At 42.2% G+C, this 27,949-nt stretch overlaps 6 protein-coding genes and 2 non-coding genes across 8 annotated transcripts; 3 read left to right on the top strand and 5 right to left on the bottom strand.

The window, feature by feature from the left end:
* Window positions 1-1,772: 1,772 nt before the first annotated feature.
* Window positions 1,773-3,513, top strand: LOC9640794 (O-glucosyltransferase rumi). The gene is made up of 6 exons (XM_002993189.2): window positions 1,773-1,906; window positions 1,959-2,491; window positions 2,547-2,739; window positions 2,800-2,864; window positions 2,916-3,126; window positions 3,184-3,513. The coding sequence occupies exons 1-6, from the start codon at window positions 1,793-1,795 to the stop codon at window positions 3,493-3,495; spliced, it is 1,428 nt and encodes a 475-aa protein (XP_002993235.1). The 5' UTR covers window positions 1,773-1,792; the 3' UTR covers window positions 3,496-3,513.
* A 10,871-nt stretch (window positions 3,514-14,384) lies between these two features.
* On the top strand, window positions 14,385-15,142 carry LOC9640826 (peroxidase 39). Its single transcript, XM_024666964.1, has 3 exons — window positions 14,385-14,597; window positions 14,649-14,846; window positions 14,954-15,142. Exons 1-3 carry the CDS (start codon window positions 14,385-14,387, stop codon window positions 15,140-15,142), a joined length of 600 nt encoding a protein of 199 aa, XP_024522732.1.
* Window positions 15,143-15,669: 527 nt separating this feature from the next.
* On the top strand, window positions 15,670-15,743 carry TRNAV-CAC. The gene has a single exon. It is a non-coding gene; the product is annotated as a tRNA-Val (tRNA).
* A 25-nt stretch (window positions 15,744-15,768) lies between these two features.
* Window positions 15,769-18,787, bottom strand: LOC9640796 (glucosidase 2 subunit beta). The gene is made up of 16 exons (XM_002993221.2): window positions 18,585-18,787; window positions 18,411-18,527; window positions 18,244-18,339; window positions 17,956-18,195; window positions 17,518-17,654; window positions 17,433-17,468; window positions 17,352-17,381; window positions 16,900-17,302; window positions 16,752-16,856; window positions 16,594-16,695; window positions 16,481-16,538; window positions 16,359-16,427; window positions 16,218-16,305; window positions 16,099-16,160; window positions 15,993-16,044; window positions 15,769-15,939 (listed from the first exon to the last, which is right to left on the bottom strand). The coding sequence occupies exons 1-16, from the start codon at window positions 18,718-18,720 to the stop codon at window positions 15,874-15,876; spliced, it is 1,797 nt and encodes a 598-aa protein (XP_002993267.2). The 5' UTR covers window positions 18,721-18,787; the 3' UTR covers window positions 15,769-15,873.
* A 93-nt stretch (window positions 18,788-18,880) lies between these two features.
* LOC9640827 (pentatricopeptide repeat-containing protein At3g09040, mitochondrial) lies at window positions 18,881-21,166 on the bottom strand. Its single transcript, XM_002993222.2, has one exon. It carries the CDS (start codon window positions 21,164-21,166, stop codon window positions 18,881-18,883), a length of 2,286 nt encoding a protein of 761 aa, XP_002993268.2.
* Window positions 21,167-21,216: 50 nt separating this feature from the next.
* Window positions 21,217-21,300, bottom strand: TRNAL-UAA. Its single transcript has one exon. It is a non-coding gene; the product is annotated as a tRNA-Leu (tRNA).
* LOC9640828 (probable glycosyltransferase At5g03795) lies at window positions 21,290-22,788 on the bottom strand. Its single transcript, XM_024666978.1, has 5 exons — window positions 22,363-22,788; window positions 22,008-22,294; window positions 21,737-21,945; window positions 21,532-21,680; window positions 21,290-21,480 (listed from the first exon to the last, which is right to left on the bottom strand). Exons 1-5 carry the CDS (start codon window positions 22,684-22,686, stop codon window positions 21,379-21,381), a joined length of 1,071 nt encoding a protein of 356 aa, XP_024522746.1. The 5' UTR covers window positions 22,687-22,788; the 3' UTR covers window positions 21,290-21,378.
* Window positions 22,750-23,290, bottom strand: LOC112343471 (18.1 kDa class I heat shock protein-like). The gene has a single exon (XM_024666979.1). The coding sequence runs from the start codon at window positions 23,255-23,257 to the stop codon at window positions 22,811-22,813; it is 447 nt and encodes a 148-aa protein (XP_024522747.1). The 5' UTR covers window positions 23,258-23,290; the 3' UTR covers window positions 22,750-22,810.
* Between the last annotated feature and the right edge of the window lie 4,659 nt (window positions 23,291-27,949).

Consider the following 27,949-nt stretch of genomic DNA (forward strand, 5'->3'; position numbering starts at 1 on the left):
GAGTGTTTGTTGGCCATTATGGCATTTATTCTGTTCCATTAATTATTGCATATGGTTGTTTTGTTAAATTAGGATGTTCTTTCCTTAGGTGATACATACACAAGCATTTTGTTTGCCAATCAATGAGACTTTATATACTTTAAGCTATTTTTTATAAGTTGTTTGACATGCTATTTGCAATCTTTAATAGTTAAGTTTTATCATTGATTTTTATTGATGATATATACTTACTATTTAAAGCTGTTGGATGATAAATCCTATGTCTTTTGATTATAATAATTTTGGTGGTTCCTATACTTTAATTCTGTTTATCAAATGATAACTTATTTGGAATACTTTTATATTCCAAAATGCACACTACACTTCCATTCACTTTGATACCATGATCAGACTCATTCATTGTGGGATGTGTAGTCACATGACAAACTGCTATAGGGTCTTAGGATGCCATGTGGCTCTGATGTGGAGAGAGTGAGGATTCACTAACCTTAAGAAGCTCATGTGGATCCTTGGGACTTCTACTCATGTAGCTTTTTGACTCTCATATTACCACAAGCAAAGCAGCTACAATAGGTTTTGAACTATTCCTTGTCTTACTCTAGAAAGATTTTTCTAAAAGAACTATGCTTTAGAGCAAGCAAACTTTGTAATATGCCCATGCCAGTATGACCTGTTTTAAATCTAGAAGGATAAGATCCAAATTCATATGGTCTGACATGGGATTTGAACCTGAGACCTCAAAAGGAGAAGAGGTTAAGTAACAACTAAAGGGGTCACTTAGTTAAATTACTTAAATTATGGTGAGATCATCGCCTGTGGTGAGAGAGGAGCAAGGCAAGTTGGTTCTTATTGTTCATTCATCATGCCTAACTCTGGAATGGCTTTTTACTTTTGTGGGAGGCACATCAAAATTGACTATGGGAGAGGAGTTCCTCAGGACATTGGTTTGTCTCTCCCAAGGAATGAGCTTATTAACATTATTGCAATAAGCTCCATTGCCATCTCCCTAAAGGCATATTAGATTGTGTAGCGGGCATACACATAGAAAAGAAAAAGGCTGCTTCCAACCTGCATTCTTGAATATCCATAGGTATTGGTTCATTTGTCTTCTAACCTGGTGCGTCATCTCCATCTGTGGCGAGTTAGAGTAAGGACGATGAACTCCCAGCGTCAATGTCACTACAATAACATCTTATATCACTAGGTCCTTCAGAACATGTGAAGAAGACAGAGGCAAGTTTAATTCGTGTATCCCAATTTTGAATCCCTGAGTCATGCGATACGCTTGATGATGAGAATAATGTGCTTAATGATCCACGAAAGAATCTGCGATCACTGAGTAAGATTTTCTAGTTCACATTTTATCTTACACTGCACTTGGGAGCCTTTCCTGCGAATTTTTTGGTTTCCACGATACTGCAAAATTGGCATTAGTAAGGAAGAAAGAAGCTCAGCAACACGATCAAACAAGAACAAGCAGCATTGGTCTTGGCACATTGATAATTCCAGGTTACCTCATTGCGATCCCGACATTTCTCGCATCAGCTACATTCCCCTACACTCCGATCATCAACAAGAGCTTGGTCTCCACGTTCTGTGCAGGTCTTTAACCCTATTAGAAAAATTCAATATCATTGTCATTCGTGGGAAAATATGCTGGTGAGGAGCAGCCACGTGAACTTGATTTTCCGTGCTTGGAAGGCGTGCCTAATCAAACCAGACTCAGTCCAAGTCGAAGGCTTCCAATTTTTTTATGGAGACCACGTGTTTTGGCAACAGTCGGCATGCAACTATGGTGGAATTCACTGCGATCTCGCCTCTTTCGAGGACTCTCAGCAAGTTCAGCAAGCCCGGGATTGTTACAGTGACGACGATCATTGTTACGCTCTTCTTTGTTATAGAGCAGGTGGGCTTCTCAATTTCTACGTGTTAATTGGCTGCTTGCAATTGAATTGAAGGCTGTGAACTGGAACTATTGGACCTGGACCTTGAGCAGTCAAAACTCTGCTTCTGCTTCAGATTCTTCAGGCTCTTTCTTCAGGCTGCAGAAGAGCGACCAGGAGGAGCTCCAGAGATGTCTATCCCCAAATTCGGAAGCTCAGTGTCCTTCGTACTTCTCCTGGATCGAGAATGATCTCGCACCTTGGAAAGAAACAGGGATTTCCCAACAAAACCTCCAAGATGCTCGATCCAAAGCTGATTTCCGTGTAGTAATAGTCAACGGGACTCTCTACATGGAGCGTTACAATAAGTGCTTCGAAACCCGGGATGATTTCACGCTGTGGGGCTTGCTAATGCTGCTGGAAGAGTATCCAGGGATGGTTCCTGATGTTGACTTGATGTTCAACTGCGGAGATTGGCCACTCGTGTTCAGAGCGGAGCACAAGCCTGAGAAGAATGGATCCTGGCCCCCTCCGCCTCTATTCCTTTATTGCACCAGCAGAGGTGAGCACTACGACATTGTGTTTCCAGATTGGTCCTATTGGGGATGGTGAGTACTACGAGGATGGTCATTTCGGAACTGAACATGGCATTCTGGTGTACAGGCCAGAGGTCAATATCCTTCCCTGGAGTTTGGAAAAGGAAAAAATCTTTTCTGGAGCCAAGAAACTAGATTGGTCACACAGGCAACCGATAGCATTTTGGAAGGGGAACTACGACATGGGTCCAGCTAGAGCGGACTTGGTCAAATGCACCGCCAACAACAGCCAGAACTACAACCTTGTAACACACCACCAGGTGAGTGAATTCTGTATCCAAGTGCTAAATTTTAGGGAAATTTTATAATAAACTGTGCAGGACTGGTTCACTGAAAGGGAACACAATTTTAACAATTCAGACTTGTCAAAACAGTGCCAACACAGGTGTTCATTTGTTTGATGCTTGCTGAGTTCTTAATTGGTGTCTTGTTTCAGGTACAAGATTTATGTCCAAGGAGGAGGATGGTCTGTCAGTTTCAAGTACATATTGGCATGTGGTTCAACAGTCTTACAAATTGAGCCGATGTTTCAGGAGTTCTTCGCCCGGTCACTGACTCCTTTTGTTCATTTTTGGCCTGTGGATAGAGACAACATATGCAACTCAACAAAGTTTGCTGTCGATTGGGGAAATGCTCACCCAAAGGAAGTAAGACTTTTGATCTCACTATAGTCAACAACAAACTGTAAAACCTCTCATGTACAGGCCGCTGCAATTGGAGATTGTGCAAAGTCATTTCTAGACAAAGACCTCAGCATGGATTTCGTGTACCAGTACATGCTTCATCTTCTCCAAGAGTATGGGAAGCTGCTTAAGTTCAGACCGGTGCCACCACCAGAAGCACAGCGGATGACGCTGGAATCTGGCTTGCTAGGACATGAGCTCACACTACCAAGAAATGGGCCACGACCTCGAAAAGTATGCACACTCGCTGGCAACATATCCGTTGATAAGATGCTTTCAAAGCAAAGTGAAGGCTACAAAAGAATAAAGAAGGTTCATAAACTTTATGTGTAAAACTTTTACACAATGAAAAACTGGTTAGATTGTTGTGCAAATAAAAATTGATGGTAGCTACACTGAGATTTAAACTTATGTTACTTTTTGAGATCAGGGAAGGAGACGTCCTCCAGTGGTTCAAGGAGGTATGTACAAGCCTAGTGTGGAGGAGGCGGAGATGTGAGAGCTATGAATGCCACAAGAGTAGTAGTTAACATAGAACTCAAGGGTATATTATGGATTTAAGGTAAGAAACTTAACCTACTCTAAGTGTGGTGAAGCCTTTAAGGTAGATAGATTATGCTTTATTATCTTTGTTATTTAGAGCCAGGTCATAATATTTATATCAAAAGATTGATTAAGATGAATGCTAGAATCCTAATGTTGATAGTGATGTTAATGCAACATAAACCTAAAAAAAATCAACAAAAAATGCAAGAAGTAGCCTTGTAGATGGTATGATATAAAGGAGCATTTTTGCAAAATCAACACTTAAATTCAACAGTAATGGTTGTTATGGGCAAGAGGATTGATTACAAATCCTTTGAAAAATATAGAATTTTTACACTGATTTTAATTGTATATTTTATCCATGCAATCTAAATGCCCACCACAGTGAACTATAAATACCATACCTTCAAAATATTGCATTAATTGTGGACATCTTATTTAATTTCCATTCCCCCTCTATTTAGAATATGTACTGCTAAGAAAAGGTGGTAACTTGAAGAAAATGATTATGTTATAGGAGGATGGAAACTTGCTCACAGGCCTATATAAAAACAAACCCACATCAACTAAAAGGCACAAAAATTGGAAAGCATTACTAACAAATTTTAATATTAGTGAAGATGGAATTAATGAATTCTATGCCGGCATTAGCATGATTTCTCCACTTGAACTAGAAGAGAAGAAGAGGATAACGATTAACTCTTATTTCACAATCACTTTGGCTAAAGCATATCTTGGCAATTTAATTAAAGATCTAAAAACTCAAATCTCCTTCAACTTAGAATTCTATAAATCCTATTATTATTTGCCCTCACCCACACCAAAAAGAAGAAACTTCAAACATGCAACTATACTGGTGTCATTGCAAATCACAACCTCTAACAAAATAGAGCCAAAATGAAAATCAAAATTTCAACATAAAAACTTTTTAAAAAAATACTTTAAGAAAATGAAAGAGGTGGGTAATCTTGAAAATATAGAAAAAAAAACCTCTCTCTCTCTCTCTCTCTTAAGCAACCAAAGGGAACGACTTGAGAGATGATCCATGGGGTTCAAATATAGAAGGAAAAGGCCCATGAATAAGAGTGCACCCCCTTTTTCAATCGGGTAAGGGTTTTGGGATACTTGGGGTTAAGTGTCCTTGGGTTTGAATAATACTGGGCTGGGTCACCTCTCGAAAAATCTAAATTCAAGAGTTTACATTTGGTATCAAAGGGGTCTTGAGTCCGACTCTGTTGGTTGGCTAAAAGAATCACACCACATGTTGATTGACATTTCGCGACTCTGTTGGTTGGCTAAGGGAATCACACCACATGTTGATTGACATTTGGCGACTCTGTTGGTTGGCTAAGGGAATTACACCATATGTTGATTAATATCTGGCTAGCCCAATTTGCTCCCGAAGGGTAGGGTGTCAAGAGAGCAGGGCCCATATGTTGATTGACATCTGGCTGATCCAATTTACTCCCACTGGGCTCGACCCGAAGGGTAGGGTGTCAAGAGAGCAGGGCTCTCGGGAGAGCTACGGCTCTAAGCTTCCGTTCACGAGGGCGTGAACTTCCAAGAAAGTGTGGTGGATTGTAAGCAACCAAAAGGAACGACTCGAGAGACAATTTATGAAGTTCAAATATAGAAGGAAAAGGCCCATGAATAAGAGTGCACCCCTTTTTCCAATCAGGTAAGGGTCTTGGGATACTTGGGGTTAAGTACTCTTGGGTTTGAATAATACTCGGTTGGGTGACCTTTCGGAAAATCCAAATTCAAAAGCTTACATCTCTCTCTCTCTCTCTCTACTTGTAAAAATTCATAGTGAAACATAAATTGAAATTTAAAGAGAGTAGTAAGAAGAATGTCAACAACATACAAATAAATTTAAATTCTATAGAAGATTTAACATATGCAAGTGTGATAGTTTTAATATTACTATCATCTATTATGATGTCTAATGCATGTATGCACATAGATTCAAGGGAGGATTTTTAACATGTAAAGTTTGATAGTTAATAATGATATTAGTAATAACATTCTACTATAGTGTGTCAATCCAAACGATCCGATCTAATTGTTAGCACATGTGAAGTGTTAAGCTGTCAAATCTTAAGTCTAGGTGATGATAAATCTTGTCAAATTTTAAGTGCTAAGTAATGATAATTCTTCAATGATAGATTCGATTCTCAATATATGTTGAGTTCTATCCATAATTGTGAACATTGCTCAATGACATTAGGAATTAATACAACACAAAATAAATCTATATATGAAGATTCATCCATTCATAGATTAATATAGTATAATATGTTTCAATATGCTTTATTTATACTCTTTAAAGTTTTTGTAAATATTCCAAAATATGTACAAAATATTGAGGAAAATGTATCCTTTCTAAATAATTTGGAAAAAATAATATCACATCTCTAATAACTTAAACATTGACAGGTGCTAGTTATGATGTCATTAAAATAAAGAACCATAAATTCATATATAATAATAACAATAACATAAAATAAAATTGAAGATATCATGATAATTGAAATTTTAGTTATTCAAAATGAATGGCCAAGATAAGGGTAGCTGCCAAGATTAGGTTACTGTTGCACCATAAGTTGAGTGCATGAGTTGAGATAGAAAGTGAGAGAGATCGAGAGATCAAGTGTGTGAGTTAAGATTAATGGTGTGGGAAATTAAGTGTGTAAGAGTGCAAAATTAAGAGCAAAAGAGATCAAACATATGAGTGGAATTCAAATAACAATATTACCAAGGATGAGTTTTTATGCTTTTTTCTTTTACTCCTTTAACAACCACCTTGCATTTTCATTGGTAATCATAGGCTTTTTTATGGCTAACTTGAACATTTTTGCTAGCAACCTCAAACACTTGATAGCTTGGGGGTTGAGGCTATTCAATTAACCTTAGGCCCTTAGGCAGCCAAAGTGCCCGAAGTTGAATTCGAGCTAGCCACCTCAGGCACTTTAGTGGCTTAGGGGACCAAGGTTATTCAAATAACCTTGGCCCTCTAGGCTGCCAAAGTGCCCAAGGTCAACCTTGGGCAGGCGACATTAGACACTTTTGCTACTTGGGGGGCTGAGGTTATTCAAATAACCTCAGACCCCCAGGCAACCAAAGTGCTTAAGGTTGAATTTATGTTAGTCATCTCGGGCACTTTGATGGCTCAAGGGGCTAAGGTTATTCAAATAATCTTGGCCCTTTGGGCTGCTAAAGTACTTGAAATCAAGCTTGGGCCAGCGATTTCGAGCATTTTTTCTACATGCGGGACCAAAGTTATTCAAATAACTTTGGCCCCCCGAGCAGCCAAAGTGCCTAAGGTCGAGCTTGGGCCAACTTGATCTTTTTTCTTTTTGTCTTTGACACTTTCAATTTCTTATTATCTTTGTTTACTTTGATTAATAAAATTTCTTTTCTTGTAGAAAAGGAAAATAATACCACCTAAAAAGTTTGTTTTGAATTTGATATTGATAAGGATATTATAATGAACATGTTCATTGGCACATCAACAAAAACACAATTTCTTAGAAATCCACCACCTCTGCCACCTCCACCACTTCCACGACCACCACCACCATTGCCAGCATTGCTTCCGCCTCCACCGCCACCATTATCGCCACCCCCACCACCATCTCTACCACCACTTCCACCTTTACTCTTTATTGGCCCACCACTAGCATAAATCCCCAAAGTTATGTTATGATCCAGCGCAAAAAGACAGAGATCTAGTCGCCCTAGACTATGCTACGCCACCTCTTGAGGTAATTTAGTAGTGTTCACGATAGGAAATTTGATAAAGAGCTTAGAGCTAAAAGAGTTGCAAACCTTCTTGATAACATGATGGACAAGTGCTTCTAAAAAACTATTATGTAGACAAAGGAAAAAATAATTCACCAAACACTTGAGATGCTCAAGTGGCCAGGCCTTAGTGACTTGATCAGAGAAATCCCCTTTTACTGTTTATAGCAAACAAACCTTGTATGCATAACATCCAAGTATATTAACCTAAACATATATAGCCTATTCAAACAGAATGGCCTCACAATGAATATCAATATGTTTTTAGTGTCTTTCTATAGGCCAAAAACAACAAAAATCATTATTGTCACACCCAAGATTGTTAACAGCTAGGATCCTATTTGGAGGAGGAAGTCTCTTGAATGTTGTAACATGCTTATCAACCATCTTGAGATTTGACAATTTGTGGGGATAATATTCCAAATTATTGATGGTAACCATCAATATAAGGCTTGGATGAAGTGTATTAATGATTATTTTTGCGATATCAACGTTCCAATCAGCTATATCTACACGAGAGGATCTTTGAATGTCAACAGACTTATCTTGGCCTACCAAAATATTAATGAGTAAATTTTATAATTTCACTTCCAACTTCACTTTAACTTGTTTTATCATGTTTAAATGTAGTAGCAAAACCTTATCTATTACACTAAGCAACTCCATTTTTTAGTAAACTTGAGTGAAGATAACATTCAAGAACATTATAGTGATGATCTTGCAATATTTGTTCAACACCTGCATACTATATTGATAGTACAATATGGTTCTACAACCCAAATCAATTTTATGTTCACCGTGTGGTATAAATTATATCTTTCCCTTTCACTTTATAAAAGCCTTTTTTAATTGTTTTGGTTTTTAGCCTTTGGTAAATGTCAAACAAGATGTTTATGAACTTGCACATTCAAATAAAAGTCGGGAAGAGCTCTTGGCTGAACTCATACAAATTGAGCACAAAATTCATCATACAAAGTCTTCAAAGTAAGAAACTAATATACATTGTAGACAATTGTAAGCTAAAGGAGTGGCTAGAGACTATAGCCAAAAACTTTTCTCATTAATGTAAATTTCTTAGCACATGCTTCATTTTTCTCAATTATGCATATGTTACTTTTGCAATGAATAAAACACCAAATAACATGATTTACAATATTGCAAAATCAAAGCTTTTATACAATAAATAAATAGAGACTCTAAAGTTCCTCAATATCTACTTGATGAACAAAGAGAAATGATTGCTAAAAGTATTGAGAACATGATGAGAAGGGCTGTCTACATCACGCAAACTATTAACGAACGTGAGAAGTTCTTAACACTGCATATTAGTGACAATCCAAATGGCACATTCATATTTTTCAACACCTACGTCAACATATCATTGGAAGTGATCAAAGAGGGGTGGTTGCCAAAGAAGTCTACAAGCACAACAACTTATGATTACCAATATAGTCCAATGTTATTTTATACAACATGCAACTTACAGGTATAACAAGATTTCTAGGATCTTTCCTAAATATATTGTCTATTATAGGTATCTTCAATATAAAGGCATACCACTTGAGATACTAGTTTGTACTTGACTTGTTGCAAAGGGTGTAAAGGATGGAGGAATGTACTCAACAATATTTATGAGAGTTCCAAAAGCATGAAAAATAAAATGCCTTTAAGAGTTGGAACTCCTAGGAAAAGAGACCCTTACACTAGAGCAAAAAGAAGTTATAAATGCTAGCAATGATGGTGATATAAATAATAATAGAGAAGAGGATGAGGAAGCTCCAAATTAAACTCACATTCCACCACTAAATGGCTAAGATCAAGCTCTAATTCCACCATCAAACATTTAGGATCTGGATTAAGTTCCACCAGCAAATGACAATGATTATATGGTTCATAAAATATAACTTTGACCTCGGTAAGTTATCATATAATGATATTAAAAGACTAAACTCAATATTGTGAAGGTTCTTAATATTAACAAGTGCAAACCAATGACATAAGTTTCTTAAACCAAACCAAGTATGTTCAACTAAAAACACATAAGGGTTTTTATCTTATGTTTATTCGATTTAAGTACACATGCATTAACCAGTTTCTCAACTAGCTCAAATGGGAACTATAAAGGGAATCAACTATACCAACCAGCTAACAAATATCTTTTGATACCCGAAGTCACATTCATGACACTAGTGAGTATGATTACTTACAAGTTAATTCACTTGCTACTAGTTATTGATTACTCATTCATATACATAATGATTACTCACTAGTTGTCATAAATGTGACTTCGGGTATCAAAAGATATTTGTTAGCTGAGTGAGTATGAGTGAGTTAATCAATATCTAGTAACATTGAAATAAAGACTCTTAATTGCATTATGTGAATATAAGTAATGATTACTCATTTGTGACAACTAGTGAGTAGACATGATTATGAGTGGATCAATCATAACTGTAAGGATTAGTCTTTTGGTTCAAATAATCATTATCATTATCATGCCCTATTATATACTTTTCTTAGATTATACTAAAGGTAGTGCAAATAAAAGAAGAGTCATCAGGACAAAAGATCAAACACATAAATCATTTTTTCATTTTCAAGAGACAATTTGCAACCAAATATAATCTCATTACTTATATTCACATCATGCAAGTAAGAGTCTTTATTTCAATGTACATTGGTTATAATGATTTTATAAGTGGTGAGACATTGGATGGATAACTATAAAGCATTGAACCATTTTGCTTTGGGTTGGAAGCTTGGGTTGCAATGCTTAATCAGAAAGCTTGGGTTGCAATGCTTAATTCTTTTCTAAATAACCTTATTCTTTCTCCTTAAGTAACTTAGTGTTGGATTAATCTTGAGTATCTATGCTATAAATGAAGTTGGTTGTGTTGAGTGTTATAAATCTCTAACTCAAATAACAAGATGCAACATAAATCACTTGATTGATGATTAAGTTATTGTGCTTTTTATATCATATCCTTGTAATTTGTAAACACTATATTTATGAAGTTGTTTAGTTAAATGATGATCAATATCAAAGTGGTTTATAGTAAGTTAGTCTACTTACAAGTAGTGGCACTGTAGTAACTTTGACTATTCTTGAAAGCGATATATTAGGCTAGTTGGTATTGGTACTTTGTTTCCTTGAGAGTTCATTAATTGAATTTTAAAACAATTTATAGCATTTATTTATTATAGCTTGTTAGTTATCTATTAACACTTAGATGGATTGGTCTTGAATACTAAGTAAAGTATTTTTAACTTTAGTTAGCTTGGTTGCTAAAAGAAATTTAAGTGATGATTTCCTTTTGTTTTTTTTTTAGCTTTGTTTTGGTGCTAATGATATTGAGATGCTTTGACATTAATATTGTTTAAGTTGAGATTAAAGTGAAATATGATATCCTTCATGAGTATATTGAGGAAGTTGGACTTCCATTTATGATGATTGGTCAGGCTCATTAAAAATTTGATATTTTTATTTTGCTAATCTGAATAACATAATTTGGCTATACCTTTATGTTATTAGCATTCACATATTTACTAATTAACAACTATATTGGAGTTCAATGAGCTAAGTGGCAAGTTGAGTTAATTTTTTTCTTAATAAGATTTTTTAGTAGAGGTTTAGCTTTGTTTTATATAATAGTTTATGTTAGTTTTGTAAAAGAAAAAGTTGTGATTAATATTGAGATTATTAGTTTCTTGTTAGATTTGAGTTGAGATTATATTAATTATTGATGATTTTTATTATGTTTGTTAATAAGTGCATCATTTTATTCATCTTATGCCTTTAATATGCTTGTCTTCTTTATACATTTAATAGGAAAGACCACATCATCTTGTTCATTTGATGCTCTAATATATCTTATTTCTAACATATAAAAGAAATATATAAATTGTGGATATGTTTGAAAATTATATTAGAAGTTCTTAAATTCTAAATTCTTCAAAAGATATCAAGTATTGAAATCATGTCAATCAAAAAGATGAAATTAGTTATTCATTATGAATTAATTTTTTGTAATATATTATTTGATTCTCATCAGAAAGGCTTCAATGTTTGGAAGTATTGTATAGCCAAAAAATCTTAACAGTCCACAAACTAATAAGATCCAAATTTTGTATCTCCTATGGGAGGAAATCCTATTGTCATTGCCAATAAGATCTAAATATTCCATCTCTCTAATGGATTGCCATTATCAATGAGATCTAAACTTTCTATCTCCTAAATGGGAGGAAATGCCATTATCATTATTAATAAGATCCAAATTTTAAATCTCCCAAATTAGAGAAAACTTTATCACCAATGAGATTCAAAAACTTTCATCTCCTAAATGGAAGGAGCATCCTTGAAATGCCATTAGGGGTTATGATTATATACCAAAAATTTCAAATTCATTAAATATTTTTTTATATAGAAGATCAACTTCTTCAAAAGATAAATTCATCAACTTTCTAGCTTATAAGCATACCAAGACATACCAAGGACCAATATAATACTAGATAGAAATCAAAGTCAAAAAGTATAATCTATAAACAAAATTAAAAAGCACAAAGATCTGAAAAAGGACATATCTAGAAAAAAGAGAGATAATTTAGTTATCAGAGTGTCTTATTATACATTATACAGTGACAATATTAACTATATTAATGTCAATATGGGATGATAGTGGAACAAGCATGAACAAATAAGAGGAAGCTGTCGAATGTTGACTAGAATCAGTTCACTAGTTATATATGCATGTTTGTTTAGCATGGTAGAGTGTTGACATAAAGCTATGTTAAGCTTGTTCCATAATCTTTTATCCTGTAGAAGTGTGGCTGGACATGTTACCTGGCACCATCTCACGAAAACATCGTCACAAACCATCATATAAGGAAGTTATGTGTTTAAGCGAGGCCACCTCTTCTTATCTGTGTCAACATGATAAGAGCACCACACAAGCATTTCACTATCAGTATTCTGCGAGAAAGTATGAATCCTTAGGCTAAATGTACCACTTAGATTTCCGTTATGCAACTCTGTAATGGATATTAAAAACATTTTTAGGCAATTTACCCTCCTCTGCCAATCATGAAATAAGAAAATATAAGTGATATTTGATGCAATTAAAGTCTTGGATTATCTTTATTAGTGCAATTATATGATTAGATGATATATAAACTAACATAATTTGGGAGCAAATAACTTCATATAGGAAAGATCAACGCAAAACACTCAAATGAAACGTGAAGCTTTCAAAGCTTGATGATTACCACGGTCATGTTGTCTCTGGAGCAAGCTTCCTTGTCAAGGCAATGCTGGATGAGCTGAGAACATACATCCGATATCCTACCCTTGCAACACTGCACCCTCTCTCCAACAAAGTCGATCACTCCTTGGCTAGACATCGCACTCCAAATCCCATCGCTAGCCACCACCAGGAACTCGTCCCCGTGCTCGATGTCCACCTCCGTCACCTCTGGCTCGCAAATCACCTTTGGGCATTTCTTATAGTCTTCGTTCTTGTCAGGCTTGTCAAGCTTTGCGCTGGGCTGATTCATTCCGGGGCTTGGATTGTGATCAAATCCGAGTGACAGTCTCGTTCTTGCCTCGCATTCTGGATCAATCTCCATCATAAATTCCTTGTCAAGGCGCCTCTCATAAGATTGCTCGTCGCCTCCACATAGACGATCATTCCAACAATTGAAATTACCATGACGATTCCTGAAATGAAGCCCTGGACGAGTGGTGCTAAACCCTATTTCGTCTCTCTCGAGCATACTTCGTCGATTGAACAGAGTTCTCGGATTCGTTGCAGCCATCTTCCTTTTCTCACCACCCTTGGACTTGAAGATCAAGCATCCGATCGCTCGCGACACTTTGAGGTTAGCCTCGCGATTACACTGGTAAAGGCGTCCATTCTCTACGCATCCATGGCACGCTTCAATCCTCTTGCGCTCCATCTCCAACTCCGGCGAGTGATCCCGCGAGAGATCCACCGCCACCTTGTCTCGTGACAGCACGCATCGACAATTCCCAGCGTTTGCCACGACGATCCTCTCCTTGTAAACAAGCGCCACGATGGCCGTGCTTCCCACCATCCTCAGCCAGTTCTTGTTGCTCAAACTCAGATCAGTTGATTTCATAACCCCGTTCTCCATGATCTTGTCCATGGCGTGAAAGGAATCCCACAGACTCTGATGTGTTATCGACGAAGTCGATCCCGCCTTTTGGGCGCTGGCGATCCCAAAGATCCTCCTCGCTCTGTTCATCCTAGTCTCGAGATCCTTGTGCAGATTGTCAGCACAGAGCTTGGATGTTAGAGAACCTTTATGGCCGTCATAAACTCCCACGAACAACACTTTATCCTCCTCCTCCTTGCAGTGCCCATGCTCAACCAAGACTTTCTCAAGCCCCATCCTGTACACCGTGAACGCATCGTTCATGGATTTCTTCCATCCTTGTATCGCACAAGCACCGAATCCAAAGCCATCGGCTCGAGATTCGTCCCTGCCTGGCAAGCAGCCTTCCATGGACCATTCAAAAAAATCCGTCACCCAAATTTAACCCTGTCTCGAAGATGTATTTTGACTTTTTATTTGTACCAACGAATCTTCTATATGATCGATCGCTACTCCACGCAAGGCCAAAAGCGCCGGGCATTGACGCCGCGCATCAGGTGATGACGAAGAACTGTTCACCAACGAGCAGCCATTATTTTTTGCATGCCACACGCTAATATTACGTAGTCAATAGTCAAGGCTGACCTTTTCAACAAAGAAGAACTCGCCTCTCTCTCTCTCACAGTTCGTATAAAACCAAAACTCCGCACATTCATAGCTTCCATTATCGAGCAAGATCAGTTGGAATCCAATCCATGTACTATATGGCGTTTCCAAAGAGAGCAGCAGTGTGGACACTAGTAGCAGTATTGCTGTCTTTGATCAGCTCCAGGGATGTTTTGGCATCGCACAGCTATGAAAGAACTTGCCCAAATGCGGAGTGGATCATCCGAGACACGATCAACGAGCATGCTAGCCGGGACCCAACAATCCCCGCGGGACTGATTCGCTTGCACTTCCACGACTGCTTCGTCAACGTAAGCTAGCTATGAATTCACCAGTTTTCTCACCTTGCCTGATCACACCAGGGTTGCGATGGCTCCATCCTTCTTGATTCCACTCCAACAGACGGTACCAATGTCGAGAGATTCGCTCCTCCAAACCGGGACTCCGTCCGAGGATTTGAAATTATCGAGGATGCGAAAAGAAGGCTGGAACAGGCTTGTCCTGGTATAGTTTCTTGTGCCGACACTGTGGCCATCGCCGCAAGAGATTCAACTGTCAGGGTGAGTTCCTAATTGATAGTGGATTTTTCGCTCCACCATAGCCATCTTTTCTTCTTCTCCTCCTTCTTCTTCGTCTTCTCTCATATTTGGGTCTTCGATTCGTATAGATGGGAGGCCAGCACTACAAAGTAGCCACTGGACGCTATGATGGACGGGTGTCGAGCTTGCAACTCGCCACAAAGTTTCTACCATCGCCATCCATGGACGCCTCGACTCTCATAAAAAATTTCAAGAACCAAGGCTTGTCCGTTGAAGACCTTGTCGTTCTGTCAGGTGAGATCATTCGACTTTGCTAGTTGGATTTGGAATCGATCGACTTTAATTTGTCAGGAGCTCACACACTGGGAACCTCCAAATGCAACTTCTTCGCGAGCGGTCGCTTCGACCGCCTGTACAACTTCAGGAACACGAGCAGAGCCGACAAGACAGTAAACCCTGCGTACTTGCAGCACCTCCGCAGCAGATGCCCGCGCGATGGGTCCGCAAACACGGTGGAGCTTGACAGGGGTTCGCAGTTCAGCTTTGACAACTCCTACTTCAAGAATTTGGAACGGAGGAACGGACTTCTCACCTCTGACCAGGTGCTGTTCGAGAGCGAACGCACGAGTGGACTTGTTCGATCCTACGCCTACAATTCCAGGCAGTTTGCGTCTCATTTTGGGCAATCTATGGTAAGAATGGGAAGCATCGGGTGGAAGACGAAAGAGAATGGGGAGATCAGAAGGGTGTGTAATGCCGTGAATGTAAATAAACACGACACTTTGTAAAAGCTAAAGTGAATATATACCTAGTATATACCCACATGCCCATCTAACTAACGTAGGTCTGGGTGGTGTAGTTGGTCATCACGCTAGTCTCACACACTAGAGGTCCCCGGTTCGAACCCGGGCTCAGACATTAACAGTATCTCACAGCACATTAATTTTTAAACTTAATTTAGATCCACTAAATTGAATAAGTTATAACGACTTGAAAAAAGTTCTTTCTGTAAATATAAAGATTATTCTTACCATCAATTTTAATTAGTTTAGAGCTCATCGTGACTTGGTACTATTGCCCCTGCTCGCAAGGCATCCAGCTGAGCTTGTAATTCCTGGAGTACCAACGGTGATCTCTTCTCTTTGTTTTAAAATTTGGATTTCATACCTTCGCTCTCTCCTCGTAGCAAACAGCCGGTGTCCAGAAACTAGCAGCATACCTGCAAAGAAGAAAGTACGTACGAAAATTAGTGCGAGAGGAAGATGTTGCATACTCGCAGCGGCTTGGTTCTTCAATATCCGAGAGTTCTGACTTGAGCCCGCATCGCAACCTCACCTGGAAAGTAATCAACGAGCTAAACGAAACAAAGTAAAATAAGCATAAACTACTTACTTTTAAGCTTCGTTGCGGCCCATTCCAACAGTGATCTCCATTCTGGAACTTAATAGATTTGTAATCGTCCAGGAATCCCTCCCAGGACCTGTGTACAAAACTTGAATGTAAGAGAGAGTAAGCATGCAGAATCTTACGCACCCCAGCCGTGTTGATGAATGGCCTTCTTCCTGCGTTGAGTCCTTGTAAAGGCAGACCTTATACACGTACCTGGTGCAAGATTTAAGCCAAGAAAAAGAAAAGAAAAGAAAAAAAGAGCGTACTTTTGTTGCCTCCTTTCGAAGCATTGATCGTAAAGAGAAAAGAATTCTCCTTCTTTCCCTGAAAGTAGAAGGGGTTAGTAAGTTCGAACAAGGAAGAAGCGGATTTTAGCCACCAAAATCTTGCTTGAGCTTCTTCTGGAGTTCGGAAATCTTCGACTGCAGGTCGTTCAGCTTGTTATTTGCTTGCCGGTACTCACTACGAATACGATCAGCCTCTGCAACGACACAAAACGTTTTACTGCAACCAGTGAAAACAGGCTAAAATGCGAACCTGAAGCATCAACATGCATTCTCTTCAGACCCAATAGAGTCAATAAGGCCCGAGGAGCTTGGCGTAGCTTCTGCCACCATGAAGTATCGGCTTTCTCGGATGAATCTGGACACAAGTGTCACTAAGAAATATTTAAAAGCTTTCATACCTGTGTAGTTATGGCTGTCGTATCCAAAATTGTCATAGTTATCGTCTTCGTCGTCGTCGTCGTGCCCGGAGTACACATCTTTGTCATCGTTGCCATCGTATTCTTCTTCAACTTTATCTTCACCTTTATCTTCCCTTTCGGACGAAGACCCACCGGTCCATCGAGAAGCAACACGCTTTCCCAGCTCTTCTTTCGACAGGCCGTCAGTGTCCTCTGATTCAGAGTCGTCGGCAGGCTCAAGCCCAGATTCCGTGTCGACTTCGACTTCGGTTGGAAGCTGAGGTTTACTTTCTAATTGCTCTGCTTCCGTTGAGACTCCAGGTGGTTCCAGTTCTGAATGTTCCGGTTCCGTTTCGACCTCACTTGCAGCCGGAGGCTCAGGTTTGTGTTCTGTTTCTCCTTCCTGACACTGCGATATGGAAACAAGAATTTTGAAAAGAGAGGCTAAATACCTTTACTTGCTGAGATAATTCATTGTCAGCCTGTAAGCAACGAAGAAATCAACCTTTGGGCTCGACAATACAGTAAATTACCTCGTGACTGTCTACATTTGTCACCCCTTCTTGAACCTGCCAAACAGAAGATCAAGTCAGCGAGGAGAAAACTAGTTTTCTTTACCTCTTCGGGTACAATCTCTTCAGCTGCTGTTGTAGTGTCGTTCTTATTAGCTTCCTCTTTGGCTTTTCTCTCCTGCTCCTCTTTAGCTTTCTTCTCTCTTTCCAGTCTCTCTGCCTCCTCTACAGCTTCCAGTTCGACTGCGTGAATCTTGATTAGCACCATACTTGATAAATCTGACTCGATAATGCAATCTATCAGACATTAATTTCACCGGGGCAACCTCCTTTTTTTCATGGAATTTTTCCTACACAGGCGATCGAAGCCCAGCCACCATAATAGTCCAGCCATCACAAAAATCTCGAGCACCAGGAACGCTCTGAAGTCTGTCAATGACAAACAGCCATCACTATGGTGCTAGCATGCAACTAAAAAACTTGGAGTGCCGAGAAGTTGACGACATATAGAAACGGCGTGCAAAAAGAAAATCACAAGATGTACCTTTTAGTTTCTGCGTGATCTCCTTGAGGCTCTTTTCCTCTTTTTTCAAAGAAGAAAGCTCCCCTTCTTGCTGCTTCCTCGCGTGCTTATAGTGACGGATATCTTTGGCACGAATTTTCGCTCCTTCCTTGTAGACTGATACTTTCTTCTCCAGTTTCTCCCTGGATTTCTTCCCTGATTCCCAGCAAGTGTCCGAGCAAGTCGTCCTTCCATTGTATTCGTCACTCCCGTCGCAACAATCTGCCAAAGGAGCCATCACGGTCCATCAATCCATCGTAAAGCTTTTACCGCAAATGCCATCGTTCACACGGGACGAAAACAAAAAGTGTGGGGAGTGTCCAGCGTTTCTGCAGTAAAATCTGCCTTCCGGACAAGCCGAAGTCCCTGTTCACGATAGAAAAGAAATTCTCAATTCTCTGAGCGTTGGAAACAAATAGAAGAACAAAACTACTCGCCTGGCTCATCGGTTCCATCGGGACAATCGCAATAATCGTCATTAAGGCGAGATAATGCGAAGCTCTTGGATTTATCCTTGCACCATAGAGGCCCCCCACCCTGATAATATTTCAAATCTAGACAGACAAAGCCAAGCAATCACGCTCGATTCATCGCCCAGGAGCAAAACGCACCTTCAGGAGCAATGCCTCGCGCTTTCTCCGCAGGCAATGCATCGCCGGCGGCAAAAGAGCGCAGCAAAAACAGGGCGCAGATAGCGCAGATCAGGAAATCCCAGCGATAGAAACACGGATCCGCGGCGATGCGCATCCTTCCGCCCTGATCCTACATTCAGCGCGTCTCGCCCCGCAACAACCTAATCTAGAGAATCCTAGGGTTTAACAATCCTCGTGAGCGTACGGTTACTTTTGCTTTCAGTGGAATATTCACAGAATGTTTGTAGTACGGAGAACCTGAATATTCGGTCAAGTCAACCCGTTGACGACAATGCCACGTAAGCGGCATCGTGCCGGGGGTCAATGGCGATGGCGTTGACGGCCGCGTGCTTCGCTCGTCCGGCATCTCCCTGGATCTTGGAAGCTCCCAGCAGTGACATCCACACCACCGAATTGCTATCCAGCGGCATCTTGGCGATAAACTCCTCGGCTTCTCCAAGCCTCCCAGCTCGTCCCAGAAGATCGATCACGCAGCCGAAGTGTTCTTCGCAAATCTCCACTCTGTGATCCCAGACCATGCTGGAGAAGCACTGGATCCCCTCCCACAGCAGCCCCGAGTGGCTACACCCCGATAGAACGCTCAAGAACGTCGAGCTATTCGGCCTGGCTCCCTCGCTTTGCATCCGGTAGAAGTGCCTGAGAGCTTCATCGCCCCTACCGTGACGAGCAAGAGCTGTGACGAGAGTGTTCCACGAGGAGACATCGTCCCGGCTCTGGCACCGATCAAACATCCACTGCGAGTGATCCAGTCCCCCGGCCTTGCTATACATGTTGAGCAGCGCGGTCTCGAGCATGGAGTCGAGCGGCACGCCGCTCTCGAGAACGTAGCCGTGGATCGTCTTCCCTGTGGCCAGGCTCGTTCCGCTAGCGTTGAGGATTGTGACGAACGTAAGCTTGTCCGGTTTGATTCCTTCGTGTTGCATGCGTTGGAAGACGAGCATGCTGCTGTAATCGTCGTGGACGCAGGCGCTGATCATCGCGTTCCAGGTGACCAAGCTCCGCTGCTTCATCCTGTCAAACACTGCTCGCGAGTCATCCGCACTGCCAGCCTTTCCATAGAAGTTTACCAGCGCCGTCCCCAAGAACACGTCCTCCGTGAGACCGCTCTTGATCATCCTGGCGTGGATTTCTCTGCCGCGGGAGAGGAACTCTGGGCTGCAGCAGGCATTAAGAATCGTTAGAAAGCTCACCGAGTCAGGACTTACACCATCGGTCTGCATACCCTGGAAGAGCTCCAGTGCTTGCTTGCTATGACCAGCTTGGGCATACGCCGTGATCATCGCGTTCCAGAGAACCACGTCTTTCGGACTGCATCGCTCGAAGATCTTGGCTGCCTCGCAAACGCTTCCAATCCGGCTGTACATCTCGACCAGTGCAGTCGACACGAGAATGCTGCCGAGAAATCCAGCTTCGACGGCCAAGCTATGGAGAAGCTTGCCCTGTGCCGGGAGATTCGACGAGGCGGCGAGAGCTGCCAGAAAAGTAGCCTCGCTGGGCTTGATGCCTTCCACTTGCATCGCCCAGAAGACCCCGAATGCTTGCTCGAATCGCTTGTTGTGAGCCAGCGCTGCCACCATCGCGTTCCAAGTGATCATGTTTCTCTGCCGCATTGCCGAGAAGATTTCCAGCGCGCGATCTGGGCAGCCAAGCTTGCCATACATGTTGAGTAAGGCGGTGGCGACGATCACATCGCCCAGGTGGCCGCTCTCACAGACTCTGTCGTGGATCTGGATCCCTTCGCAAAGATCCGTGCAGGCGCTTAGCACCGCCACGAATGTGGTGCCGCTCGGAACAACAGGCTCGAGCAGCATCTCCCGCAAGAGCCCAATCGCCTCGCTGCAGTGCCCGTTCTTGGCAAACGCTGCTATCATCGCGTTCCAAGGGATGGCATTCGATCTGGGCATCTTCTCAAAGATCGATCTTGCCAGATCGATCTTCCCCGATCCTGCATACATGTTGATGAGCGCCGTTCCCACGAAAGGATTGGAAGAGATCAGCCCGAGCTCCACGACACGGTCGTGCAAATTCCTGCCCTCTCCAAGAAAGAAATCCCCGCCGCTAGAACAGGCATTGACCATCGTCACCAGCGTCACTTGATCGGGAGGAACGCCTTCTAGCTGCATCCTCCGGAAAAGATGAAAGGCCGCCGCATAATCTCCGCTGTGGGCGTGAGCCGACGCCATTTCCGTCCAGAGAACGGCATCCTTGACACGGATCTCCTCGAAGAGCGCCCGAGCTTCTGCCAGATTTCCACACCGGACATACATATTTACCATGAGATTCGCCACGGCAACATCGCCGCCGAGCCCGATCCGCTCGACGAGCGCACGGATCCTCCTGCATTGCCAAGAACCCGCCCTAAGATCGCCACACGCTCCAACGATCGCGATCGCCGCGCCGCGCCGCGCCGCCGGCGAGCTGCCGGGATCAAAATCCCCGCTATCGAGAGAATCCAACACGCGCTGGAGCTCTTGGATCGTCCAGATGGAAGGAAGAAGAGCGCCGAGAGAGGAAAATGCCCTTGTTCTAACAAAGCTCATGAATATTCCCTTTTCAAAAAGAAAAGCAAAAAGGCATTAAAAAAACTATTTGCTGGCTGTGGGGTTCGAACCCACGCGCATTGCAATGCAGGTGATCTTAAGTCACCCCCCTTAGACCACTCGGGCAAACCAGCTCATTACATTAGAATTATACAAGATAGAGATTTTATAGTAACAATTCAATGTAAATTACACTAGTGATAAGAAATCTGTCAATATCTAACGGTGGAGTGGCGCAGCCATAGCTCGTACATAACCATATGGAACGTATCATACTTGATCGGTGGAGAGTGCCACTCAAAGTGGGCTTGAGCCTGTGAAAACCATCGATCGATTATCAAATTCGAGAGAGCGCGAGGACGTACCTGGAGAAGATTTCTGTGCAGTGTTGCGTATGGAGCCAACTCAAGAGCATCTTTCAGCGTGCCGGCGTCTTGCTCGGGTAGAATCACAGCGAACTTTCTCCAGTCGAGCACGTCGTTGAAGGGAAGATCATAGTGATCCGAGAGAATCACTGCGGCAAAAGCACGATCATCCCCGATGAGATCTTAACTTGACAAAAGGACTTGCCTGGAACACAGCCGAAATGGATCGATTCGACTATCCTGGCAGTGCTCACGCGCGTTCCGCTCGGGCAAATGCAAAACTTGCTACGGTAGAACTGCTGCATCCCGACGTGTTTCGTGCTGATCACCATATCCGAGTCTTCCTGCCATGTTTTTGTCAGAAGGATCCTGGTTTTGGAGTTCGCAGGACCGGCCCAAAAGCCAAGAGTCTCTCTGGCACATAGCTCTTTCGTGAGAACTTCTACTGGAGAATCGAGAAGTGTAGTAGAGCCTACCTCTTTTCAGTGTCATCTCCACCTCTCGGCGAAGGAAATGGCTGTAAGATCTGTGGCAAGGCCACGTCTTTGTGAGGAATGAAAGGCCCGCTATAGCTCGAAGCGCAAACCACCCGGATGGAGTTCTTCACGAGATGAGCGACTTTGCTCGTCGCTCGCGTCCCAATCTCATGACAAGTCACGAAGAAATGGTCCGCTCCCATGGTCCGGTTCCAGTATGGGAATTTCGCAATCACGCTCTCCACGAAGCTCGCGACGTTGTCAGAAATTTCGTCGTGATCTAAGCCCTGGAAGGAAGAACACGGTCATTCAGTCACGCGAAGATCGAGAAAAACGCTTGAAATTTTCTTCTTACCTCCTCTCTCAATCGCGCACAGGAGATTGGGACAAAGAAGAGCTGCGCCTTCTCCGGATCTGTGGTGACAAAGCGGCTCTCCATGAGATTCCGGAAGAAATATCCCTCGCTCGCGTATTTCCCCGCGAGCTTGGTGTAGACAACCGGATCGGGATAGACGAAAACCTTGAGCTGCTGCTCCATCTGCTCGTAATCCTCCTGGAAAACATCCGCGACATGGAAGATTTCAGTGCCGAGCTCCGCAACGCCTGCATTGCTCGCCACTGCGATTGCAAATGCCAATGCGGCCAAGACGCGCGCCATGCCGGAAGATCTGTAGCTCATTCCAGATCGCTGGGACTAAAAAACCCTACCTACGTAGCTAGAGAGTCCAGTGGCGATGTAATGTGCTACCAAAGAGCTTTAACTTTCCCATTCTTTCCAAGAACCCTAATTTACAAGATCACTTCTACTCTACTGGGATTGCTCTTGGCTGTGGCTTGGGGGTCTTTGGAACTGTGATGCTAAGGACGCCATTGTCCACTTGGGCTTTGATCGCATCCACATTGGCGCTCTCGGGCAGCCGGAATTTCCTCAGGAAGCTCCCATAGCTGCGCTCCACGCGGTGCCACTTATCGCTCTTCTGTGCCTCGTGCTTCTTCCTCTCGCCACTGATCTGGAGGGTGCGTCCATCCTCCACGCTGATCTTCACCTCCTCCTTGCTCAGCCCCGGGAGATCGGCCTTGAAGACGTGCGCTTCGGGCGTCTCGAGCCAATCCACGCGAGTGTTGGCGACGGCGCTCGCGTCCCTGGCCATCTGCTTGGACTGATCATTGCCACAAGCCAAGATCGATGAGAGCTCCGCGAAGGGATCGAAGATGCTGCTGCCATTGCCACCATAGAAGTGCAAAGCCATTGTTGGAACTTAGAAGAAGAAGAGATTGGTAACTCTGAGAAACGTTGATCGATGCCTGGGACTCGAGACTGCTCCTTTTTTATACATGGACAAAACATTCGAGAATATTCTAGAACCAACATATTCCAGAAGATTCTAGATTTGAAATTTCCAACGGCTGGGATTAAGTTTCCGATCTCGAATCTTTCTCCATATGGACCAGGTTTTATCGCGACAACGCTGGAGTCGTTTTCCACTGCATTACCTTCGAAAGTTCCCGAATTATGCAAAAGAGCTCTTTCATTTATGGGCAGCAACATCAACGGCTTGCTCCTAGTCAAAACCTTAGAAGGCGATCTAATCGTCACCAATCCCCTCACTCACCACTGGACTCTACCTCCACCACTGGAGGAATCAGTCGCTTCCCAGACTCGAGCTTCCAGGTTATGGTTCCGTTGAGCTCCATGTCTCATTGTGATGCGGCAGCCTGGGAGAGTTGGGCAGTAGACATTGGAGCTGATCAGGTGTTGGCATCATTTTCCTGGCTTAGATTTGCAGCGATGAAAGTCATATTTTCCAAGATCAATTTTTGTAAGGTAGTCTGTAAACTTTGGTAATGACTTTCGTGCGATGGAATAACCTGCCACCAGAAACTCTCTACCTCAAGCTTGGCTACGCATATCCCCAGCCAGTTGTCTGTGGTGGACGAATCCTCCTCCCGTGCATGCAAACGCTGAGCAGTGGAGATGGAGGAGTGACGAAAACCCTGGGTTGGGACAGTGGCAACCCTTTGTGGCAATGCCTGGTTTCTTGGGAGATCGTTCCAAGGGAGTGGTTTATTACTGCTGGACTCCAAGCAGAGGTCCTTCTTAGATGACCATCTTGGACACCATACCCTTCATGTTCTCGTTGCTCAGGTTTTGTGTGCTTTTTCCATTTCTTCTTGTCATGATTCTTTTTTTTTTTTTTTGAGTTTGTTTGTTTATATCTGCAGGTGTCTCTATTGAGGTTGATGAAGTGAGCAATGTTGTTCGCTATCAAACGACGACCCATTTCCTCCAAAGAAGTTCGGTCTCCTGGATCTGCACCTCGAGATGAGCCAGCACCTTAGCAACTTCCTCGTTCATTTTGCTGCTCGTTCTCATGATTACATTTGTGTTTTACATATATGAAGAACACCTGAACTGAAACCTAACCTATATGTTAGTGGCGTGTGATGTTTTGCTCGAAATCAGTTTTGCTCCGCAGCCTTTTACGATGTTGATACAGAATTGGCCGCGCTATACTTTCTATCACTCACAATTTCCTTTCACTCTCCTTCAAGCACAGCTGCACAATAACCTGATCTTGAAAAACATACAAACTTGTTAGAAGTTCCTCTTCTCGGAATTTGGAAACCCAGTAGGGGTCTTTGCACGTACGTCCAGAAAATCAACATCTGTGGAGGTCCAAAGATGCCATGCTGATTAATGATTAAACTCAGCAGTGTGTGATTTCTCCTTGTCCGGAAAAGAGAGATTTGATTGACATGGACTTTTCCCAACATTGGGAGAACTTTGTTTGATTTGCCCAAGTCAAGTGATGAAATTTGCTTCAAATCCAATGGTCAATTATCTAATCTTAACAAAAGCTGAAATGGTGGTATATTTTAGAATATGCTTAGATATATAGCTTTCCACACTCATTTGTATTTATATAGCTTATCTTGTGTTTATAACTTATAAACATGTTTGTAATTATAAACTTTAGATCTAAATATAATGTAAAGTATGAAATACTATTAAGAAAACTAAGTATTGTTTCATGCAATCATAAACAGTTATTTAAACATCTTATTAAATACATATTTTTAAAATAAATAATGTTAAAACATTTCAGACTAAACAATACTCTTCTATCAATATTAATTGATTTATTAAGAGCCTTATTTTATAATATTATTATATTTATAACTTATTTTAGTATAAATAAACACTATTGCTCCAATCAGAATTAATTAAAAATTTAATGGATTATTTTGAATATAATATTGTGAGTGCTTGGAATATGGAAAGGGAATACAGAAATGTGCATATCAATTAGCCCAAAAGCCCTAGCTTATATACAGGAGCGAGTGGTCCAGATTGAAACTAATCCGACGACTACCAAAATCCCACTACGCTAATATTAGTATACGGCATCGTAACCGTACACTTGGCCCTCACATCATCCCCCCCTCTCAGGATAATGGACGACCATCAGGGTTCTCTTGTAGACGGGCCGGGATCTGGAGGAACATTAGGAGGAGGCATCGGCGGATTTGTAGATGGTATTAACTGCTCCTGATCCTTTTGTATGAAGCGTTTCAACCGTTGCACATGCACAATCTCTGGAGGATTGGCCTGCTGGACGTCATGCCGAACCTCATAAACTTGTGGTCCAACTTGCCGCAACACCCGATACGGTCCTTTCCACTGTGCAAGGAGCCCCTTAGATAAACCACGTACCGTAAGATGGGGAAAACGGACTAACACCAAATCATCCACTTTGTACTCTGCAGGTGGACGATGACGAGAGTTGTAGCGCTGTTGTTGTCCCACTTGTACGCGGCCTAAGTGTTCGGCAGACTCTGCTCGGACAAGTGGAAGAATGCTTGTCAAATATTGATCCCATGACCTAGCATCTGCAGCTCGTGGCAATCGCGAAGGTAAATTCAGCTTCGTTGGTAATATTGGATCATGACCATATAGGAGTTTATATGGTGAAGCACCAACAGAACTCTGCACCCCAGTGACATATGCATACCGAAGAGACGGCAAATAACCATCCCAATCCGAATGCTGAAAGTTCACGTACTTCGCAATCATCCTTTTGAACGTCCGAACGAGCCGTTCCACCAGACCGTCTAATTGTGGATGATAAGCACTCGTGAAAGTGTGGCGAATCCCCAACCGAGACGTCAAAACATGAAACGCCTCAGCTATAAAAGCGGGACCATTATCCGAAAGAATCCGCTTTGGACAAGAATGCTGGAATACCACTTGATTGAGGAGGAAGTATCCAACAGCAGTTGCAGAGGCACTAGCAAGAGCACCAACTTCCACCCAACGAGTCAAATAGTCAGAAGCAATAATAACATACTCATTGCCAGCAGTTGACCGTGGAAAAGTTCCCATAATATCAAACGCCACCAATTCAAACGGACGGGAAACTGCAATTGACTCCAACCATCCTTCCGCAGTCTGAGGGGGAGTATTATGAGCTTGGCACCAAACGCAGCTACGCACATACCAGATAATATCACATCTCATCTCCGGCCAATAGAAAGACCTGCGTAGCTTCTCGATTACACGACGATGTCCCATATGCCCACCTAGAACAGGAGAATCATGGTAGGCATGGAGAAACCGCGGAATAAAGATAGAAGGCACCACCAGCCGTAATTGATCATCAGGATCTATCCCCACAAAATAAAGAAGGCCACCTTCAAGACGATATTGAGAATGTAAATGCCGGAAAGGCAAGTCATCAGCAAGTGATGCAGGATTCTCAAACCCATCTCAAAGCCTTCGAATCCATGGCTTAATCTTTTGAGCCTCACGAACCTCATCAAGCGAAGGTAGATCTTGCTCTGCACCTTGTGGACACTGACCGTCAAGTATAGCAACCGCCGACGGCACAGAATCCTCGTCTAGAAAATCCACAGATGCGAAACATGATAAGAGAATGAAGAAGGAAGAGAAGCTCGAGAAAGGGCATTAGCATCAGCCATAGAACTCCCTGGGCGGTGAACAACATCAAAATTATATATCTGAAGCTTCAAAGCCCACCGAGTAGTACGACCAACTAGGTTCTTTCGCTTTAATAACAAAGTAACAGCAGCATGGTCACCTTCAAATAACGTCCGAGAACCATATAGATATGCATAAAGTTTCTCGAAACCCCAAACTGCTGCTAAACACTCCTTCTCTATCGTGGAGTAGTTCATCTCCGCTGGTTGTAATGTACGGCTTATATATGCAATGGGATGGTGTTGACTAGGCACATTCGAGCTCTCTTGCATTAACACACCTCTAAAACCAATGTTAGAAGCATCCACGCGCAAAATAAAAGGTCAAGTGTAGTCAGGATATGCCAAAATCGGAGGAGTTGTCAATAACTTTTTGAGATCCCCAAACGCCCGCTCACAATCCGAAGACCAGATGAAAGATGATGTTGATGACTTCAACAACACTCGCAATGGTGCAGTGCGATCAGAAAGATGATCCACAAAACGCCCGAGATACTGCACCTTGCCCAAGAAGCGCTGCACATCATTCACACACTTCGGAGTAGGGAACTTTAGAACAGCCACAAGTTTTTCAGGATCAACTTGCAAACCCTCACGAGAAATACGGTACCCAAGATAAGTTGTGTTCTTAGATCCAAATACGCACTTCGACTGCTTCAGCTTTAAACCAACGTCGCGTAGCCGATCCAACACTTTACAAACATCACGAACGTGCTCCTCCCATGTCCCCTCCGAGTGGATCAAGACATCATCAATGAAGTCAGTAGTCAACTCCGGCATATCACAAAGAACCTAGTCCATCATCCGTTGAAAAGTTGCTGGAGCATTGTTCAAACCAAATGGCATCACCAAGAACTCATACAAACCAAATGATGTATGAAAAGCAGTCTTAGGAATATCTTCTTCGGCCATTGGTACTTGCCAGTACCTAGAAGCAAGATCTA

The sequence above is a fragment of the Selaginella moellendorffii genome, unplaced genomic scaffold (assembly GCF_000143415.4).
Source record: "Selaginella moellendorffii unplaced genomic scaffold, v1.0 SELMOscaffold_151, whole genome shotgun sequence".
Lineage (NCBI taxonomy): Eukaryota > Viridiplantae > Streptophyta > Lycopodiopsida > Selaginellales > Selaginellaceae > Selaginella > Selaginella moellendorffii.